Source organism: Mauremys mutica, chromosome 6 (assembly GCF_020497125.1).
Source record: "Mauremys mutica isolate MM-2020 ecotype Southern chromosome 6, ASM2049712v1, whole genome shotgun sequence".
In the NCBI taxonomy this organism is placed as follows: domain Eukaryota; kingdom Metazoa; phylum Chordata; order Testudines; family Geoemydidae; genus Mauremys; species Mauremys mutica.
This window is the reverse complement of record NC_059077.1, coordinates 36,454,830-36,476,133: the sequence shown is the minus strand read 5'-3', so window position 1 is coordinate 36,476,133 and position 21,304 is coordinate 36,454,830. Positions and strand designations below refer to the sequence as shown.

The window sequence follows — 21,304 nt, the reverse complement described above, 5'->3', positions numbered from 1 at the left end:
ATTAGTCAGGTTCCAAGCCAAAGGTGAGAGCCAGAGTCAGATGTCAAGCCCGGGGTCAAAGTGTTGGGTAGGATGTAGGAGCAGGGACCTGGAGTGAGGCACGTACCAGGAATAGATGGGAGTCTGGGTTAGGGTGACCAGATGAGAGGAAGAAAATATCGGGACACATGGGAGGGGGTGGTGTCCACCGGCAGAGTGCAAAAAAACCCAAACAAACAAACCCCAGTGCTACTGGCGGAGCAAAATATTGGGATGAATTTTATCCCGACCAAAGATCGGTCAGGACGCGGGACAAACACCTAAATATCAGGACAGTCCCGATTTTATCGGGACGTCTGGTCACCCTAGTCTGGGTTAAGAAGGACAAGAACCAGAAACAGCCAGAGAGGCAGGAAAGCAGGGCTCAGGAATCATGTAGATAGGCAGAGTCTATAGTAGCAGCCAGCCAGGGATTCCTTTAGTTGCTCGTGCAACTTCCTGTGACTCATTCTGGTTTAAATAGAGCTTTCCAGCTAATTGGTGGTGCTGGATGTTTCTCCCAGTGAGGAACTTTGAGGGTGGGAACCGTTATGAGCTAGCGCTTCTCTGGCTCCCTTCTCTAGTTATTCAGGTGAGCTGCTAGGCGGTGGCCATGTGCTGAGCACTGCCTGGGGACCTGTAGGCCTGGGTTCAAGCCCATGATCCCTCACATTAGCTGGAGACAGACAGGGTCCAGTTCCTTACCTACGCTGGCCAGGGAATTGAGTCCCCAGTTCCTAGGGACTCTTGAGTTAGCCCTTCTGGGGGTTGTAGGCCCATATTAACTCCACCCCCTGCCTCTGAGAGTACTCCCAATTCTGTCCTAAGATAATGGGATAGGCCAGTGTCGATACCAGCCCCGATACCAGCCCCACTACCAGGATCATAAGAACAGCCATAGTGGGTCAGACCAAAGGTCCGTCTAGCCCAGTATCTGGTCTTCCGACAGTGGCCAATGCCAGATGCCTCAGAGGGAATGAACAGAACAGGTAATCATCAAGTGATCCATCCCCTGGCAAACAGAGGCTAGGGACATCATTCCTGCCCATCCTGGCTAATAACCATTGATGGACCTATCCTCCGTGAACTGATCCAGTTCTTTTTTTGAACCCTGTTATCGTCCTGTTATAGTCTTCACAACATCCTCTGGCAAGGTGTTCCACAGGTTGACTGTACATTGTGTGAAGCAATATTTCCTTTTGTTTGTTTTTAAACCTGCCTATTAATTTCACTTGGTGACCCCTAGTTCTTGTGCTATGAGGAGTAAATAACACTTTCTCCACACCAGTCATGATTTTATAGACCTCAATCATATCCCCCCTTAGTCATCTCTTTTCCGAGCTGAAAAGTCCCAGTCTTGTTAATCTTTCCTCATATGGCAGCCGTTCCCTACCCCTAATCACTTTTGTTGCTCTTTTCTTTTCTCAATTCCAATATATCTTTTTTTGAGATGGGGCGACCACATCTACACTCAGTACTCAAGATGAGGGCATACCATAGATGTATATAGAAGCAATATGATATTTTCTGTATTATCTATCCCTTTCTTAATGATTCCCAACATTCTGTTCGCTTTTTTGACTGCCGCTGCACATTGAGTGGATGTTTTTCAGAGAATTGTCCACAATGACTCCAAGATCTCTCTTTCTGGGGTGGTAACAGCTAATTTAGGACCCCATCATTTTATATGTATAGTTGAGATTATGTTTTCCAATGTGCATTACTTTTCATTTATCAACATTGAACTTCAGCTGCCTTTTTGTTGCCCACTCAACCAGTTTGTGTATTCCCCTACAGTTAATTGTGCATGAAAACTAGGATAGTGCTCAATACCTTCACAAATACATTGTAAGAAAACAGTTTCTCTCAAGGTTCGGGACCACACCTGGAATCCACCAGGCTCATCACCTCTGTCCCATTTACACTGATAGGGACAGTTAGTTTAGCTGGTGTTATCTTATGGGCTTGGCTTTCCACCATGGGGGCATTCATGATACAGGTGTCATGGCTGCCCATATGAAAAGTAGACTCCCACAGCTTGCCAGGTGGACTGTAGCCCATGGCCTAATGCCTGAGGTAGCCTCTCCCTGTGCAGTTCACCTGCTCCCACTCTGTGTTTTTCCTGGCAAGAGGACTTCAGGTTCATCTGAGTCTGGGCCTAGAGTGTCTGGATTTTCCAATGGGGACCAGCCTGGGGCCCTTAGAGGCTGGTCCCTCAGGTCTGGAACCAGGCCATCAGGCCTCTGATCCTTCCAGTTAGGTTCTCTTTCAACTCGAGAGCTGCCTTTTTATCTTAGGTGGCCCGCATGTGACATCAATGAAGCTTCTGCAGTCAGATGGTACTCCATAAGTTGGACTGCATTGGCAATGGTCTCTGCTCAGTGTTTAAATACCTAATCCTGACCCCCGAGGTGGGAGTATATGGGTGAATTGTACCACCAAGATGAGCTCAGCAATTTGGACCCCAGTCTAAGTCTCTGGGTTCAATGATTGAGAGACTTTTGTTGGCAATCTCTGGGCCACTACTTGGAGCCTGGCTGCCTGCAGGTATTCTCCTCACCGAACCCACAGTTAAAAGGTCTCCACTGTGATATCAAGGTAGTCCAGTATAGCTGCTTTCTCCTGGGTGTAGTCTTGTGCTGCTGCTGAGTTTAGCCCATGGTACATAACCTGTGCTGGCCTGGTCAGTAAGGTGCTAACAAGATGGCCCACTGCTCGGGTGGCTACTGGGCTGCCTTTGCCTGTTTCTTGAATGTCCTCAGGAACATGTCCAAGTTATTGCGAATCTCATTGGCACAGCCACACCTCCAAGGGCTGTCAGTCAGGCCCTAGAGGCTACATCAGAGCCACTATCTGTTGGACCAACTGCTGCTGCTGTTGTGCCCCTAAGTCCTGGACTAGCTGTTGCTGATGGGCAGCCATCTGTTGCAGGAGCTGCTTCTGCTGGACCCACTGTTGCTGGTTCTTGGTCATTCATTTTAGAAGATGTTCCAAATCCATGTCATGTCACATCTTTAGGCCTACTGTATTTGGCAGTCCCGGTCACTCAAGCCTCCCCCAGGAGTAAGAAGATAATGCCCCTATTCTTCATCACATTGTCACCAGGCTCCTTCCCTGGAGTGCCCCCTGGACTAGGCCCCTGCACTCACCAAGGCCTCTGCTTTGCAGTGCTGGGCATTCCATCACACTAGTCTAGTTGTAAGGGACTTGTCCTCTGTCTGAGCCCTGGACAGTCTGCCCCTTCCGGGGTTGTCAATGAACACAAAAAAGAAACACAAATGAATAGTCCTGCCGTCTGAAGAAAGAGCACCATACCAAACATGTTCCTGTTAAGCTGTGGTCCCATAGATTAATATAGGGAAAATAGTCCCCTCAAATAGCTGGATCAGCATCAAGCCCTCTCTTCCTCTAGGGAGGTGCTGCTGGGCAGTGGTCATCTGAAACGCTCTTGCCTTCAGTCAACCCTTTCTCCAGGAGCTGGAGACTGGAGCTCTGCTCTCCTTTCTGGTCTGCCACCAACAATACTATCTCTTTCCCTTTTAAGTTCCTCCAAATCTGACATTTCTTACAGGTGTGGTGGAATGGGGCTACCTAAACCCATATTAGCTCATTAACCCTGTGTTGCCCAGAGTGGATCGCTTTTTTGTATTAGCTACAGCTTTCTCCTTACCCAGAAGGAGTTGGAATCTAGACTTTCTTCCTGAATGCTTCAAGTTTCTCCAGCTCTTCTACCCTCAGGAGAAAGTCCTCCACAGAGAATTAGTCTTACCTCCTAGGCTCTTTTTACATGAGTTTCATATTTTAAGATTTGATTTTATTTGATCATTATTGTAACAAGCCTTTTTTAAATTCAGATTTCCAGATGTTATGAACAGCTCATTGTTTAGTTGCATGGTTGTGACACAAGTAGTAAATCATAATTGACTTAATTTATTATTTTTCTTTAATCTTTGTGTTTTGAAAGTAAAACACATCCAGACTGGATGAGTAGGCACCTTTCCCAAGCTGCCGTAAAACAAAGTGCATACACTATAGCAGGAGTGGGCAAACTTTTTGGCCTGAGGGCCACATCTGGGAATGGAAATTGTATGGTGGGTCATGAAAACTCATGAAATTGGGAGCTAGAGTGCAGGAGGGGCTGAGAGCTCTGGCTGGGGGTGCAGGCTCCAGGCAGCACTTACCTCAAGCAGCTCCCGGAAGCAGCAGCGTGTCCCCTCTCCAGCTCCTACACAGAGGCGCAGCCAGGCGGCTCTGCACACTGCCCCGTCTGCAGGCACCGCCCCTTCAGCTCCCATTGGCCATGGTTCCCGGTCAATGGGAGCTGCGGAGCCCCTTGGCTGACCCTATGGATAGGAGCCGGAGGGGGGGACATGCTGCTGCTTCTGGGAGCTGCGTGGAGCAACAGCACACACATAGCGGAGCAAGCCCCTGGCTGAAGTGCTGGAGCGGGGCACGTCCCGGACCCTGCTCCCCGGCAGGAGCTCGAGGGCCGGATTAAAACGTCTGAAAGGCCGGACGTGGCCCCACATCATCTCTATATAGGTGCACGTAACAAAATTAATGAGGCGGGGGTGGGGCTGATGGGTTCGGAGTGTGGGAGGGGGCTCAGGACTGGGACAGAGGATTGGGGTGCAGGGGGGGGTGAGGGCTCTGGTTGGGTGTGCAGGCTCTGGGGTGGGGCCAAAGTTGAGGGGCTCAGGGCTGAAGCAGAGGGTTGGAGTGCACGAGGGGGTGAGCGCTCTGGGTGGGAGTGCGGGCTCTAGGGTGGGGCTGGGGATGAGGGTTTGGGGTGCAGGCTGCCCTGGGGCCACAGCAGGGGGAGAGGACTCCCCCCAGTTCTCTCTCCCCATAGCAGCACTTGGGCTGGAGGGGAAAGGTACCTCTCCCCACCGTGGCAGCTCCGAGGCTGGGGCCATGGGATAGGCACCTCTCTGCTGGCTGTGGCAGGTCTGGGGCTGGGCTGGGTTGGAGCGCCTCTTCTCAACCTGTGGCAGGTTTGGGCCGGGGCTGGGTAGGGACACCTCTTCTCCATCTATGGCAGGTCTTGGTCTTGGACTGAACACTGTTAAATACATGATTAGCCTCTTGTTATGGATCATTTCCATTGATCTATATCTGGTTTCACTGCACAGTTTAATTAAAGCTGTCTGGAACAAGCCTGTTCCCTAAATGGGTTGTGGCCAGGGGAGGGGCCCCTCTTCCCCGGCTGCGGCAGGTCTGTCCAGTCCGTGACAGTCCGCTGCTTCGGGATTCCTGTCCCTCAGTGGTGGCCCAGAGGAGTAGGAGCAGCTGTGGTCTCCTTTCTGTCCCCTCCTCCCTCCCGTCACTGCCAGGCAGCCGGTGGCTGCTGCCTGCCAGTGACAGAGGGTGGAGGCAGAAAGAGGAGGCATTTGCCAGCCGGCTGAGAGGAGTGAATAGGTGTGGGAGGAAGGAGGAAGCAGGGAGAAGTCCTGGGCTGACGGGCTTAGAAGAGCGGAGGGGAGGGGCCGGAGAGTAGAGGAGCCAGCGCTGTGGCCGCAGGGCCACAGCATAAGTGAAGTGGAGGGCTGGGCCAGCAGGACCCCTGCTGAGCATGGGCCTGGTGCCATTATAAACCTGGTATTGTCCAGGCTGGGTTGGGGCGCCTGTCCCCGCCATGGCAGCTCCAGGGCTGGGGGAGAGGCATCTCTCTCAGCTGCAGCTCTGAATGCTTGCACTGTGCTTAATAGGCTGCTGCACAGCTTAGAGGGAACTTAGGTCATCAGCAGCTGCATCTGAGCATCTGGGTTATCTTAGCTCAGGTGTGAGCAGCCACTGCAAGGTCACACTCAAGTTACCGTGTTCTGACTGGTGCTTCGTTGATCTATGTGGATCACTGGGAACATAATCCATGGTTCTTTGTACTGCTGTATGATGAGCTGCTCTGATTGTTTCCCAGTGAATTGTGGGAAAACTTGTTTTTCCTTCTGGGAACACAGAGGGATTTGGGAAATCATTGGAGGACTGTCAGCATTCAAATGACTTGCCTTGTGTCCTCACTGCAAAGGGAGTGGGTTACCAGCTCACGTGAAATCCTTTTAGACAGTAGCCCAGCGAGTCTCAAACTTTTTTACTGGTGACCCCTTCCACATAGCAAGCCTCTGAGTGTGACCCTCCCATCAATTAAAAATATTTTTATATATTTAACACCATTATAAATGCTGGAGGCAAAGCAGGGTTTGGGGTAAGAGGCTTGCAACCACCTATGTAAGAACCATGTGACTGCCTGAGGGGTCCTGAACCCCTGCTCTAGCCCCAGATAGCCAGCTAGCGAGCTCATGATGAAAGCACCACTAACCTAGAGAGAAAGTGTTTGGTATGTGAATGAGAAGGATCTGAGGGGTAACATCCAAGGAGGAGCCCAAATTATCTCTTCAGTGAAGATGTAATCTAAGAGGTCCAAATGAGTGACAACCCACCTGATTCAGTGAGAAAGCAGAATCCACTTAAACATTTCCTAGCAGGATCAACATCTCCTAATGTGGAGAAGTAATCAGACATACCAGATGTATATATGCGCACCCACATATTAAGTAGTATAGAAAGACACAGGTTGAAAATAGTAAATACACCTCTACCTTGATATAATGCTGTCCCCAGGAGTCAAAAAATCTTACCGTGTTATAGGTGAAACCGTCTTATATCGAATTTGCTTTGATCCACCAGAGTGCGCAGCCCCGCCCCCCCGGAGCACTGCTTTACTGCGTTATATCAAATTTGTGTTATATTGGGTTGCGTTATATCAGGGTAGAGGTGTATAAAAGTGCACAATATTTAGAAGCTTTTTTTGAAGTGTTATCGTTAATGTTATTTAGGTTTCCTCCTTCTTCACCACTGAAACCATATCCAACAAGGCCTCCATATAGAAAGGAAGTAATTAAAATTCCAGACTGGAATGTTCCTGAAGCAGGCACTTCCCAAGAACACATCCCAGTAAAGCCTCTCATGATGGTAAGATTTCTTGTTTCCAGTTTCTAAAATATTGGATATTCTGAAAGGAAAATAAAGGGATAAAATAAACTAGCGATCTCTTCTTTTTTGATGTATAGTGTTTGGCTGAAGAAAAATTAAAAGAAATAAAGATTTTTGCTATGTTGAGTTTTTGCTTAGAGTAAGCCATTGTTCTTTCATTTTTAATTATTGTTCATTGGTTGTTTTGATTTTCTCTCTCAAATGGGTTGCTTTCTCATTTGATTATTTTTATGTTCACAAATTACATTAAATTCTGTATTTGGTAAATTCTGTAAAGGATAAATTCATAAATTTGAGAGGGTTCAGAGAAGAGCTACAAGAATGATTAAAGGAGTAGAAAACATGCCTTATAGTGATAGACTCAAAGAGCTCAATCTTTTTAGCTTAACAAAGAGGGCTGAGTCCATAAGTATCTACATTGTAAGCAAATAGTTAATAATGAGCTCTTCAGTCTAGCAGAGAAAGGTATAACACGATCCAATGGCTTTAAGTTGAAGCTAGACAAATTCAGACTGGAAATATGGCATACATTTTTTACAGTGAGAGTAATTAACCATTGTAACAATTTACCAGGGTTGTGGTGAATTCTCTGTCACTGACCATTTTAAAATAAAGAGTGGATTTTTTTCTAAATGAGATGCTAGGAATTATTTTGTGGAAGTTCTATGTCCTGTGTTATACAGGACACAATGGTCCCTTCTTTCTGGCTTTGGAATGTATGAATCTATATATTTGGCATTTAATTTACGTACCAATGTATTGTAAAACAACAACAAATTTGCTTCATTCCAGGATAAAATGGTCATTGTATTGGAATCGTATTGCATGATTGTTTCACTTGAATGTTGCACATGGTCTCTACCAGTTTTTTTAACTCTCATAAAGCTACAGTTTTTATGGCTTCCACGTACTCACAATAAATGTTACTCCTGGGGGAATTCTGCACCACTGTGAAATGCAGAATTTTGCATAATTCTTTGTTTTCCCCAAATAATTTCTGTCCGCAATTAGGGGCCGCTGGACTCTGCGGATCCCAGCTCGCAGTGAGTCAAGCACCCAGACTGGCTGGGTTGGAGGCTGCACGCTCTTTGATCCTCATTCTCCCAGGGATGGGAGAGGGTGTGGGAGACCCAGCCAGCTCTGGCAAAGGAAGAGGAAGGAAGGGCAAAGGAAGGGCAGCTCTGGCAAAGGAAAGACAGGGCTGTACCACACCATGTCACCTGGTGGGACAGTAAAGAATTTGTGGGGGGAGTAAAGGCTTTGGGGATCCTGGTGTCTGAGCCAGGGGCTGTCCTGCAGCTGGGCTCCGGGGGGGATGGGAGTGCAGGTGTCTGAGCTCTGGGGGCCACACACAGCTCCTTCCAGTACCCTCCAACTGGAACCGGGTTGTTGTAGGGGTTTCTTTAACTCTCTACTCTTGGGGGAAATCTTTGTTGCTGTTGTCTGTATTATTGATATACTTGTTGACAGGTATCTTGAAATAAATTACCAAAATAATTGAAAGTGGAGTGATTATATTATGTTTTGATAAATAAAATATGCAGAATTTTCCAGAATTTTCAAATATTATGCACAGAATTTTTAGGCGCAGAATTTCCCCCATGAGTAAAATGTGCTGTAGTTATAGAGAAAGGTTGTGTTGGATTGTTTTGCTGTGTGAACTTGGAGGATATTTCTGTTTTAATCCTTACCTGATTCCAGCATTTCCCAGACTGCCTTCCCCACCCCACATCATAAACATGAAACCAATTGTGCTCCTGCCTGCATCCCTGACATATGTTGTTTAAAGGCCTGAGCATTTTAATTTATACATCTTCATATCACCAACCCTCCTCTGGGCTAATCCTGTGTGTTTGTTAAGCACACGCTCCCCATGCACTCTTTGGAAATAGGTGTAGATTTTGATCATATGAAAATGTCTTTCTTACGTGCTTTGATCAGTGAAATTGTTAACACTTGATATTTCAACTATTGTTGGCATCTAAATGATCATCCTTTGAAATTAATGGCACAGTTCAGACCTCAGAGCTATTGTTTCAGGATTTTGTAAACACAGTCAGAGATCTCTGCTATTTTTAGCATGTTAGTTCAGGCAGAGTTAGCAGGTGTACATCTACTCAAGCTGGAAATTACTTCTCCCAGCTGCAGTGCAAACATAGCCAAAAAGCTAAGAGAGTTCAACCAATGCAGTGTGGCCATGGCAGTGCAGGCTAGCTGCCCAAGCACAGCCCTGCTTGAGATCCTAGGTACATACACTTCTTCTACCCCGATATAACGCGGTCCTTGGGAGACAAAAAATCTCACCGTGTTGTAGGTGAGACCGTGTTATATCAAACTTGCTTTAGGCCCCCCCTGTTCCTTGTTCCCTGACGGCCCCCTCCAGAGGCCCCCAACCCCCCTGCTCCCTGTCCCCTGACTGCTCTGATCCCTATCCACACCCCACGCCCCCTGACAGGCACTCACCGGCAGCGGCGGGAAGCGGAGCAGCCCAGCCCCAGTCCACTCCACCCTTCCAGCTCCCAGCTGCGGCACTCCGCTTCCTGCCGTTGGTGAGTGCAGAGAGGTTGGGGAAAGGATGGCCCCCCCCGCACTCACCTGTAGCGAGAAGTGGCGCAACGTGGCCCCAGCCTGCTCTGCTTTCCTTGCCCCCGCCCCAGCCGTGCTGCTGGGGGGCTGCTGGGGAAAGGCCCTGCACTCAACTGTGGCAGGAAGCGGAGCGCCGCGGCTGGGAGCTGGTGGAGTGGGCTGGGGCCGGGCTGCTCCGCTTCCACCACTGCTGGTGGGTGCAGGAGGATCCCTTCCCTCAAACCCCCTCCCCCTAGTAACACAGCTGGGACCGGGATGAGGGAAGCAGAGCGGACTGCTCCCAGCCCCCTGCTAATCCCCTGGGCCACTCTGGAACTGTGGGCCCCCCAAAAGTGCCCTCCTACAGCTTCTGCCCCCCAGACTCTGAGGGGGGGGTGCCCCTGACCATCCCCAAGACCGTCTGCCCCTTATCGAACCCCTCAGCCCCTGAGCAGAGCTTTACTGTGTTGTATGTGAACCCGCGTTATATCGGGTCGCGTTATATCGGGGTAGCCGTGTAATACTTACTGTTCATGGATTTTATGACCATTTGTTAATGTTCATAAAATGCTTGGCAGAGGAAGCATGCCACACTATGCAAATGCTATACTATTTTATCATTGAAAAAATCGATAGGTAAAGGAATGTGCTCCTTTTTTTCTTTTGTAATCCAGAATTCTGAAATGTGGTTCAAACGTCACAGTATAGCAATAGGAGAAGTACCAGCTTGCAGACTTGTGCACCGCCAAGAATTAACACAGGCAAATATAGAAGAGATATGGAAATCCATGATGCTATCACAGTAAGTGTATTTGTGAGTCCTCCACCTTTAGGCTAATGTGTATACTAGGTAATAGTCTCACCTTCTCTGCTACTTCTCATAATGTCACCCATTCTTTACTGCTATACTGCCATTAGGCCTATGCTTGCTAGACTAATTAGACTTACTTATTATTTGACTATCAGCCTGTGATTTGTGAATAATCTTTTGTATTTAGCAGCTTTAACAATTCCTCTTTCTATGACAGTATATAGCTAATTTTTCTGTTTGGGGTTGTGTTGTGTTGTGTAGTGTGGTGGAATCTTTTTCCTCCCTTCTCTTTCCACAATGGTAAAATTCAAACAGCTCTTCTGGGAGCATGAAATCCTAAAAATCTTTAATAAGTGCAGTATTTAGTTTGAGGACACAGGAAATGGAAGATCTGATCAGCTGGATGAAAACAATTCTACAGGCTTCCTACATATAGAAATAAGCTGTAACATTTTAACAGTGAGAGTAATTAACCATTGGAACAGTTTATCACTGGCAATGTTATAATCAGTATTGGATTTTTCTTTTTAAAATGATATGCTCTAGTTCAGTAATCCCCAAACTTTTTTTACCTTGCGCCCTCCTTACACCTGTCTGCACCCTGTGCCCCACAGGAGCTGAGGGTGGGGGGCCAGCTGGGGTTGGACAGAGGTATAGGGACTGCGGCTGGGGCCACAGCTGGGGCTGGGGGCCAGGCCCTGGGTGCGGGGCCAGGAGCAAAGCTGAATGGCGCTCCCTCCCTGCCCTCCATGGGGCTGGCCCGGGCCCCAGCTATGCCCCCCAAACTTTCCTCAGCACCCCCCTAGGGGGTGTGCACCCCACAGTTTGGGGACCTCTGCTCTAGTTCAAAAGGAATTATTCTGGAGATATTCTATGGCCTGTCTTATATAGGAGTTCAGACTAGATGATCACAGTGGTCCCTTCTGACCTTGGAATCTATTAATCAATATTCTATTATAGGTAATCCAACATTTAATATCCTGCACAATGTAGGGGGCTGTCTATTTTGTATGTGTATACTTTTTCCCCTCTGATTAAAAAAATACACTGGCTGTTTGACAACGCAGGTAGAACCTAACTGATAATGTTTACAGTGTAAACTGTTAAAATGGCATGTTATTTTTATAAAATGAACTGGATCTACATCAGTGAAATGTGCAGAATGAAAATATGAATGATCAAATAATGTACTTGAAACTGCCTCAAGCTTCCACACCCCAAAGACGACAAAAACAAACAGAAAGGAATTGATCTGAACAAGTGAATGGTTCCCCATTTCAGTTTGTGTTTTAATATATACAAAAATCAGATGATGTAAACTATTTATTTTAACAGTTTGCAAAAAGTTTTGGGCCTGGATTCTGTGGATGAAGTATTGGATACAAAACTTGTGAACCCAAAGCATATCATCCACAATGTGTACAATGTCAATAAACAGGGCATCGTCATTTTGGAAGACAAAACAAGTGAGTGGGCTGGAGATTTTTATTATGTTTTTAAACCTTCCTATCTTGATTATAGCTCTTCTAAGTGATTTTTTTTCTTTTAAGGCTGTATTGTTGGCTGTCTTGGGGTCTTTTAAGGCTTGTCTACACAAGAAAGTTTTTTTGCTTTAACTACACCTGTGCTGTTAAAGTGGAAATCCTTCCCCTAGTGTGGACACATTTATACCGATAGAAAAGTGCTTATACTAGTATCGATTATTCCAGTTCAGGAAGCGAAATAGGCTATGTTCATATAAGGCACCTTTATATCAGTGTAACTGCATCCACATTAGGGCTTATACCAGTATAAATATATTGGTTAAAAAGACAACCCTAACCAGCGTCTTTATACTGGTATATCTTTTCTTGTTGACCAGGATTAAGTCAGCTTTTGAAGAGCCCTACCAGTGTGAATCAGTCTTTGTTTTTTGCCCTGATCTATCCACAGGGCAAAAAACAGTTCAAGGTTTCGAGATGCAAAGGTACTTGAGAGTAAAAGTGGAAGATTTTGTCACTAACACATTTTCATTCATCAAGGTCAGGGCTCCCTCATCCTTCTCCCTTCACTCTAGGTGTCAGGAGTTTATGCCTTTTCCTACTGTCACATCAGTCCCCTATAGTACTTGGGCTTCCCTCTGAAGCTCCTGGCATTGGCCACTGTTGGAAGACAGGATACTGGGCTAGATGGACCTTTGGTCTGACCCAGTATGGCCGTTCTTACGTTCTTATAATGTCTCTGAAGCATTAAGACAGTATATTCTTAAATCTTCCACAATTTCCCTGTTTTCAACTGAAACCTCCAGCCAAACCTTGTATTTTAAAATTACTGTTAAAAATATATATTTTGATGTACTGGGGGAAATGTCTCAATTGAAATGTAGATATGTTTGCCACTGATTCATAAACTACTTTATTGCATGTTTCTCTATAAGATTGGAGTAGTATAACTGGTATAAAATTTGGCCAATGGCATCTAAGACAGTGTGTGTCCCTGGAGTAACCCAATCAACAGTATTTTAAGGTGTTGGAGAACTGTAATCCAAAGTCTTTCAGTAAATGTGATTTAAACTTCTGTTGTATTATGCCAGACTGTTAATGTATTAACTGTTCTAAATTCTCATCTCTTCTCCACAACCCCACTTCTGAGCAGAAGAGCTACCTCATTGGGTACTGTCAGCAATGAAGTGTCTAGCAAATTGTAAGTATATAAACAAATTCTAATAAAAACAAAATTGAAGTAACTCCTATCTCACTTCACCAAATTCATTTTAGTTAAAGGGTCAGAATTATGTCCTCCGATTCATATCCTAGCAAGTAGAGATGAAAAGATCTTTAGGGTCATCTGGTAAATACTCTTGCCAATGCAACATATTTCCTGGAGTATATGAAGCTGTTTTGCTTTTAACTATTTGGCTTTCATTTGACAAAACCTTTTTAGGCATGTGGCATATATATATATATATATATATATATATATAATATATAATAATAATAAAAAAATGTTGTTATAGCAGGTGTTTATGCATACTGAGATTCAGGAACCATGTTATTCATGGATGGCTCAGCCCCTAGTAAACTAAAGCAGCAGTTGGAGTGAAAATAAATCAAGTTTAAAAAACAAAACAAAACAAAACAAAAAAAAAACCAACCTGACCAAGATGGTGATGGTGATTGTTAAATGCTCAGGGAGAATAGGGAAGCTACAGAAACAGAAATCGCAATAATAATGGGGGATTTCCACTATCCCTATATTGGCTGAATATATATCACATCAGGATGGGATGCAGAGATAAAATTTCTAGACACTGTTAATGACTGCTTCTTGCAACAGCTAGTCCTAGAACCCACAAGGGAAGAGGCAATTCTTGTTTTGGTCCTAAGTGGAGCTCAGCATCTGGTCCAAGAGGTGAAAGTAGTGGAATCGCTCAGTAATAGTGACAATAATGCAATTAATTCAACATACTTGTAGGGTGGAAAATACCAAAGAAATCCAGCACTCTAGCATTTAACTTCAAAAAGGGGAACAACACAAAAATGAGGAAGCTAGTTAATTGGAAATTAAAGAGAACAGTCCCAAAAGTGAAATGCCTATAAACTGCATGGGAATTATTTAAAAACACCATAAAAGAGGCTAAAATAAAATGTATGCCCCAAATCAAAAATAAATAAATTACATAAACAATAAGAGGACCAAAAAGAAAAAAAGCGCCATGGCTAAACAATAGAGAAAAAGTGGTCAGAGACAAAAAAGCATTCTTTAAAAATTGGAAGTCAAATCCTACGAAGGAAAATAGCACAAACTCTGGCAAGTCAAGTGTAAAAGTATAATTAGGCAGGCCAAAAAGGAATTTGAAGAGCAACTAGCAAAAGACAGAAGAGTGAACAGCAAAAAATGTTTTAAGGACATCAGAAGCCGAAGCCTGCCAAACAGTCGGAGCAGCCACTAGACGATCAAGGAAGACAAGGCCATTGCAGAGAAGCTAAATGAATTCTTTGCATCAGTCTTCACTGCAAAGAATGTGAGGGGGATTCCTGCCTCACAGCCATTCTTTTTAGGTACCCCCTTTATGCCGGCTGAACATCTGAGCTATATCAGGAAGATAGAGAAGCAGATAAGAAAGGATATGTGCTGTGAAATCCTCCCTTCCTCTGTGGCCTCTTGACCGTGAACATGGCTTGGAGAAGCCTTATGACCTGACCATGAAAAAGGACCGAGATTGGAGAGAGTAGTTGATGCAGGAGAGGAAAAAGGACTGAGAGGTTCATTTGTAAATGCACCAGGACACCATGACTTTGTTCAGGTAACAAACTCAGATGTTGCAAAGCATTATTGACCTATGTGCCCAAAGATTCATGATTCAGTAGCCTTTCCAAAATCATGGTTGGTGCTCCCTACACACCCAACATAAAAGATGACAACATGGTGTACATCCTTACCCCATTACTCCACACCAGCAGACAACAAGGAGAACCATAGCTATACACCAACTGTGAAAATCCCAGGATCAGCCACAATGCTTTATGCTGAAATAATTTTTATGTATATGAACATAAATGTTCATTGTTTGCTTGTGTTTTTTTTTTAACTGGGGGTTTTAAAGGTTGGTTTATCCTGTTAGCGTTGCTTAAAGGTTTGTACCTTATATGTTTGCACTTTAATTTTGTTGCCTGTTTTCTGCACACAATAAAGTTTGTTTTTGTTTTTGGAAACTTACTGTATATTAGCTTATACCAAGCATTATAGATGCATTACAGAATTTGATAATAGGAGGCAATAACTGACCTGTATTTAAGCTTTGTTACAAGACAGACTATTTCATAAAAGTGTCACACAACTTTTCCTTGTCTGACAAAATATTTTTTTAAGGCTTCCCTCATGTATAGCTGTTGGCTCTTCTAATAGCCCTTGTGTCTGGCTATTTAAATTCAGCAGGCGGCTGGTCCACCTTGCCCCTCCATCCTTGTGGTAGTTTTCCCCCTTCACTTCACAGCAGTATTTAACATGCAGCTATACTGCTGGTCATGTTTTCCTCACTGAGATCCAATCTAGTGAGTAAAAAATGCCACTGACCCTTCAGTCTACCAAAGGCACATTCAGTAACTATTCTGCATTAGCTGAGCTGGTAGTTGAATCTTTCTCTGGTGTATCAAGGTATTCTTTGTATGGCTTCATGAGACAGGGGAGCAAGGAGTAGGCTGGGTCCCTCAGAATCACTATTGGCATTTCAATATCACTAACGTGAATGTGCTTGCTAGGGAAGAATGTCTCTGCTTGCAGCTTTTTGGAAAAGTTCTGTGTTCTTAGTGATGTGAGCATCATGTGCTTTCCCTGACAGCTCACAGTGATATCAGTGAAATGTCCATGGTCATCCACTTGTGTTTGTACAACCACAGAAAAGGATCCCTTTCTCTTGATCTGCTCGCTGGCAAGGTGGGCCCATGCCAGAATAGGGCTGTGCTTGCCATCTATTGCCCCATTGCCGTTTGGAACCCCATGGCTGCAAATCTTATCTACCATTTCCTGCACATTTTTGAGAGTCAGTGTCCTGTGCAGCAGCGTACACTTCATAGCCCTATACACTTGGATGACAACAGCCTCCAATGTGGATTTTCCAACTCCAAACTGATTGCTATCACTCACTAGCCAATCTGGCATTGCAAGCTTCCGGAACGTGATCACCTTTTGCTTCTCCACTGTCAACGCAGCTCTTATTTTGGTGTCCCTGCGGTGGAGGTCTGGAGTGAGCTTGGCATGCAGATCCAGAAATGTGGACTTTGTCGCATCCCAAACCTGCCTTACAATGTGATTCCACTAATCAGTGCTTGTTTCTTGGGCTCAGAAGCAGTGATTCACTGTGAGGAGCTGCTCCATGAATGCCGTCAGCAACCTGGCATTTTATTTGCTGTGTCCATCAGCATCCAGTTGTTGTTGTGCTTGAACATCTCCATATTTTCCTCATTGCATACTCAGTTGTAGCAGTACTCATTTAAGTTCTGCAAATACAGGAGAATCATGTGTCCTGTATTAGCAATGGTCGTTATAACTGCACTGAGGTCTGCAGGATCCATGCTTCTTCCAGAGAGATGGCAGAAACCAAAAAGCGGTGTGTAGGACTCTGGAAGTTTTTTTTTTTTAAAAGGTGCATAAATGATGGGATGGAGAAAGTGGCATAGATGGAAACTTAACCCCTAGCTGCCAGAAATTGCTGGTATCCCACAAAATACTGTGGAAAATGTCCTGCAAGACACAGAGCTGGATGGCAGCATATGGGAGGGCATACTAGGATATGCTGCATTTTACATCAGTGCAACCATTTGGGGTGAGTATTCACAAGCGCCAGTGCAAGAAGCCAAGTTGGTGCTTGCACAAAGGTCGGTGGCGTATGCTGATGTAACTTGCGTCAACTGAACTTTATAGTGTAGACATGGCCTTAGTTTGGTAAAGTTATAAGCAACAGAAAATGAGGGGATTATGATTAGGAGTGTACTAAATTGCAAAGAAATCACATTTTTCATGGGTTGGTCACCACATAAATAGCAAATTTTGCGAATGTGTTATGCCATGACCAACCCATGAAAAATGTGTGCTTTCTTAGCAGCATTTCTCAAACTGGGGGTAGTAATTCAAAAGGGGGTTGGAAGCCTATCGTAGGGGGGTTGAGGTATTGCCACCCATACTTCTGGGCTGCCTTCAGAGCTGGGTGCCTGGCCAGCAGCCGCCACTCTACACTCTGCCTTCAGAGCTGGGATTTCACAGGGGAGACCAAATTTCATGGTCAGGGATGTGATATTCAAGACAACGAATTTGGTAGACCCTTAATTATAAGTGTTAGGCAAGCTGAGCTACAGGATGGCTTTATGGCTCTGTCTATAATATATATATGAGGTTTGATGACCATCTTTTTAATATATTTTTTGAAAGCAGAATATCTTGTTTTGAAAGTGGTACTTTGTAATGAATACTATGTAGGATGCTGACAGTTTGTATGGATGACGTGTCTGAGGTTCAGATTTAGTGACAGCTGTGGTAATTACTTAGTCATTGTAACCCATCAAGGATCATTTAAATGTCTGTCAGTTCACTGTTTGAGAACTAAGGCTTAGAAAAGTCTTCTGCTTTGAATGTGTGTGTACTGATTGCTAAAGTGTTTCTAGCCATGGAGAGTAACAAAACATTGAATCTTAAAGCAGGGAACGTTACCTATTGTAGTAAAATATGTTTGCTATGTGTCTGAATATTACCCATCTAGATGTTTCAGTACCTTCATAAAAAAAACTTTAAAAGCAGAATTGGTATTTTTACCTCTGATGTGGTTCCTTTTCCTAGCAAAGACTAAGAAGCCATTCTGAATCCCATATTTTTGCAGATGTCTGTCATAAGCAGTCCCTGTTTGTATTTTCAAGAAGCACTACTACAGCCAACTAAATTTAGTGAAGAAAATATCAACTTTTTGTTTTCTGTTTCTTAAATCCGATAATTTCCCCCCCTCCATTTCAGTTAATTGGCTGTAATAGTACCTGAAAGTTCAAACAGAAACTGCATATGTCATCTGCAAAAGCCTGGGAGAGGAAACCACAGCCGAGGTACAGATATGAACTGTGCTTTAACTTTTGTGTGTGAAACTACTGAGTGCGTTTACATAGGTAACAGCTATTAATGAATTTATTTTGAAAATAAAAATCATATCACTTGCAGTTAGATGATACTGATTAATGTCTTGCTCTTTCCTTCAATTCCAGAATGATCTTAGTAAGCTATGTCTACACTAGCACTTACGTTGATATAACTTACTGTGGAGATTAATGGAAGAAGGAGGCACACATCAGAGCCCTAGGGGGACTCACGTTAGGACCCTAGTGGGACTCTGGGTGATCGCTACTTCCCACCATCCTACACAGATGTAATGAGGTTGAGTAGTGTCCGCAAAAGAGAAACTAAAACAACTAATTATTCCTCAAGAAAGGTTTTTAATGAGTTATGACTATAAAGGCAACACAGACAGAATGTGCCTAATGACTTTACGTGTATTGTAACCATCACCAACCAACACAAGTTCATATCATATGGAATACTGATACATTAATCAACTATAGTTTACTAATTTTAACCTCCCTGTTAAATAAGTTAACAACTTATAAACTTTTACTGACTTTTATGATAAACTTGATGGTAACTTATACTGAAGACAGGCACAGTGACTTGTAAAGCCACTATGATTTATAAACTAACTTCACCAGTACTGTACCTGCTTTCAGCAAGGCACAAAACATATATATTTACTACTACTATTTTTAAACAATTTACTAATAAACTTAACCTACATTATTAATGCAGACTTAAGATTAACCAGCTCGAGCATAACCAGACCTTTATTAGTTCAAATCTCACCCTGCATTCTTCCAAAGATACATTACCTTCAGTTGACCATTTCCTGCGCTGGCCAGGCACAGTCAGTCAGTGAAGCGCAAGAACCTTTGGTTCAGGGGGTGTATGTGAGCCTGACAAAGAGTGATTTCTTTTAGGGGTGTGTATGTGTGTGTGTGTGTGTGTACACACACACCCACACCCACACACACTTCTGCATCTTATTTATACAGTATTTGCAGGCCGTGCTTCAAAACAAGTCAACCAATCAAGGTGGCCAAATATTCTAGGGTGGCATTTGCAGTTGTTTTGAACTAATGAACTGTGCACCTATGCCCAGCTCATCTCTTCTCTATGCGGTTAATTATGGTCAGTTTGCTAGACTCAAAAATGCTCGAATCAGCTTAAAGAGGTGTCTGGTTGCAGAGCATAGTAACCACAAGCCTGTATCAATCTTTACAAAGTTTCCTTCTTAGTCTATAAAGCTTCCTAGATAGATTATGCTTATGCTTGCAGGATTAAGCATTAAGCAGGATTAACCTGCCTGGTGCGAAGGTTGCGGATCTCTCGAGGCATCTAGATAGACTTATGTGTAGTGCTGGGGAGGAGCCGGTGGTCGTGGTACATGTAGGTACCAATGACATAGGGAAGGGTAGGAGAGATGTCCTGGAAGCCAAATTTAGGCTGCTAGGGAAGAGACTGAAATCCAGGACCTCTATGGTGGCATTTTCAGAAATGCTCCCAGTTCCACGCGCAGGGCCAGGTAGGCAGGCAGAGCTTCAGAGTCTCAATGCGTGGATGAGACGATGGTGTAGAGAGGAGGGGTTCACGTTCATTAGGAACTGGGGAAACTTCTGGGATGGGAGGAGCCTATACAGGAGAGATGGGCTCCACCTAAACCAAAGTGGAACCAGACTGCTGGCGCTAAACATTAAAAAGATTGTAGAGCAGTTTTTAAACTAGGAGATGGGGGAAAGCCGACTGCTGCAGAGGAGCATGTGGATCGGACACAGACTTCTCTTAGGGGAGAGTCTGATGATAGAGAATCTCCAGGTTATAGTCAGGAGCAGAGGACTGAAAAGTATAATGTAAGGGCCGGATCAGATGATAAACAGTCACATAAAAAAGAATCTGGCACATCAGAAAAAGGCAGGCTAATAAACAGGGACAAGTTTTTAAAGTGCTTGTACACAAATGCCAGAAGTCTAAATAATAAGATGAATGAACTAGAGTGCCTTGTGATAAAGGAGGATATAGATATAATAGGCATCACAGAAACCTGGTGGACTGAGACCAATCAATGGGACACAATCATTCCGGGGTACAAAATATATCGGAAGGAGAGAACAGGTCGTGCAGGGGGAGGAGTGGCACTATATGTGAAAGAAAGTGTAGATTCAAATGAAGTAAAAATCTTAAGCGAATCCACATGTTCCATAGAGTCTCTATGGATAGAAATTTCATGCTCTAGTAAAAATATAACATTAGGGATCTATTATCGACCACCTGACCAGGACAGTAATAGTGATGATGAAATGCTAAGGGAAATTAGAGAGGCTATCAAAATGAAGAACCCAATAATAGTGGGGGATTTCAATTATCCCCATATTGACTGGGAACATTTCACTTCAGGACGAAATGCAGAGATAAAATTTCTCGATACTTTAAATGACTGCTTCATGGAGCAGCTGGTACGGGAACCCACAAGGGGAGAGGCAACTCTAGATTTAATCCTGAGTGGAGCGCAGGAGCTGGTCCAAGAGGTAACTATAGCAGGACCGCTTGGAAATAGTGACCATAATACAATAGCATTCAACATCCCTGTGGTGGGAAGAACACCTCAACTGCCCAACACTGTGGCATTTAATTTCAAAAGGGGGAACTATACAAAAATGAGGGGGTTAGTTAGACAAAAGTTAAAAGGTACAGTGACTAAAGTGAAATCCCTGCAAGTTGCATGGGCCCTTTTTAAAGACACCATAATAGAGGCCCAACTTCAATGTATACCCCAAATTAAGAAAAACAGTAAAAGAACTAAAAAAGAGCCACCATGGCTTAACAACCATGTAAAAGAAGCAGTGAGAGATAAAAAGACTTCCTTTAAGAAGTGGAAGTCAAATCCTAGTGAGGCAAATAGAAAGGAGCACAAACACTGCCAACTTAAGTGCAAGAGTGTAATAAGAAAAGCCAAAGAGGAGTTTGAAGAACGGCTAGCCAAAAACTCCAAAGGTAATAACAAAATGTTTTTTAAGTACATCAGAAGCAGGAAGCCTGCTAAACAACCAGTGGGGCCCCTTGATGATCAAAATACAAAAGGAGCGCTTAAAGACGATAAAGTCATTGCAGAGAAACTAAATGGATTCTTTGCTTCAGTCTTCACGGCTGAGGATGTTAGGGAGATTCCCAAACCTGAGCTGGCTTTTGTAGGTGACAAATCTGAGGAACTGTCACAGATTGAAGTGTCACTAGAGGAGGTTTTGGAATTAATTGATAAACTCAACATTAACAAGTCACCGGGACCAGATGGCATTCACCCAAGAGTTCTGAAAGAACTCAAATGTGAAGTTGCGG

The 21,304-nt window shown here is 44.2% G+C and overlaps 1 protein-coding gene across 2 annotated transcripts in view; it reads left to right on the top strand.

Annotated features, from left to right (window-relative positions):
* DEPDC1B (DEP domain containing 1B) overlaps positions 1–21,304 on the top strand; it is a 58,775-nt gene that overhangs the window by 17,285 nt on the left and 20,186 nt on the right. For both annotated transcript variants that reach the window (XM_045020066.1, XM_045020068.1), the window contains 4 exons: positions 6,852–6,987; positions 10,248–10,375; positions 11,720–11,850; positions 13,019–13,066. In XM_045020066.1, the coding sequence (XP_044876001.1) occupies positions 6,852–6,987; positions 10,248–10,375; positions 11,720–11,850; positions 13,019–13,066 (443 nt within the window). The remainder of the gene's footprint in view (positions 1–6,851; positions 6,988–10,247; positions 10,376–11,719; positions 11,851–13,018; positions 13,067–21,304) is intronic.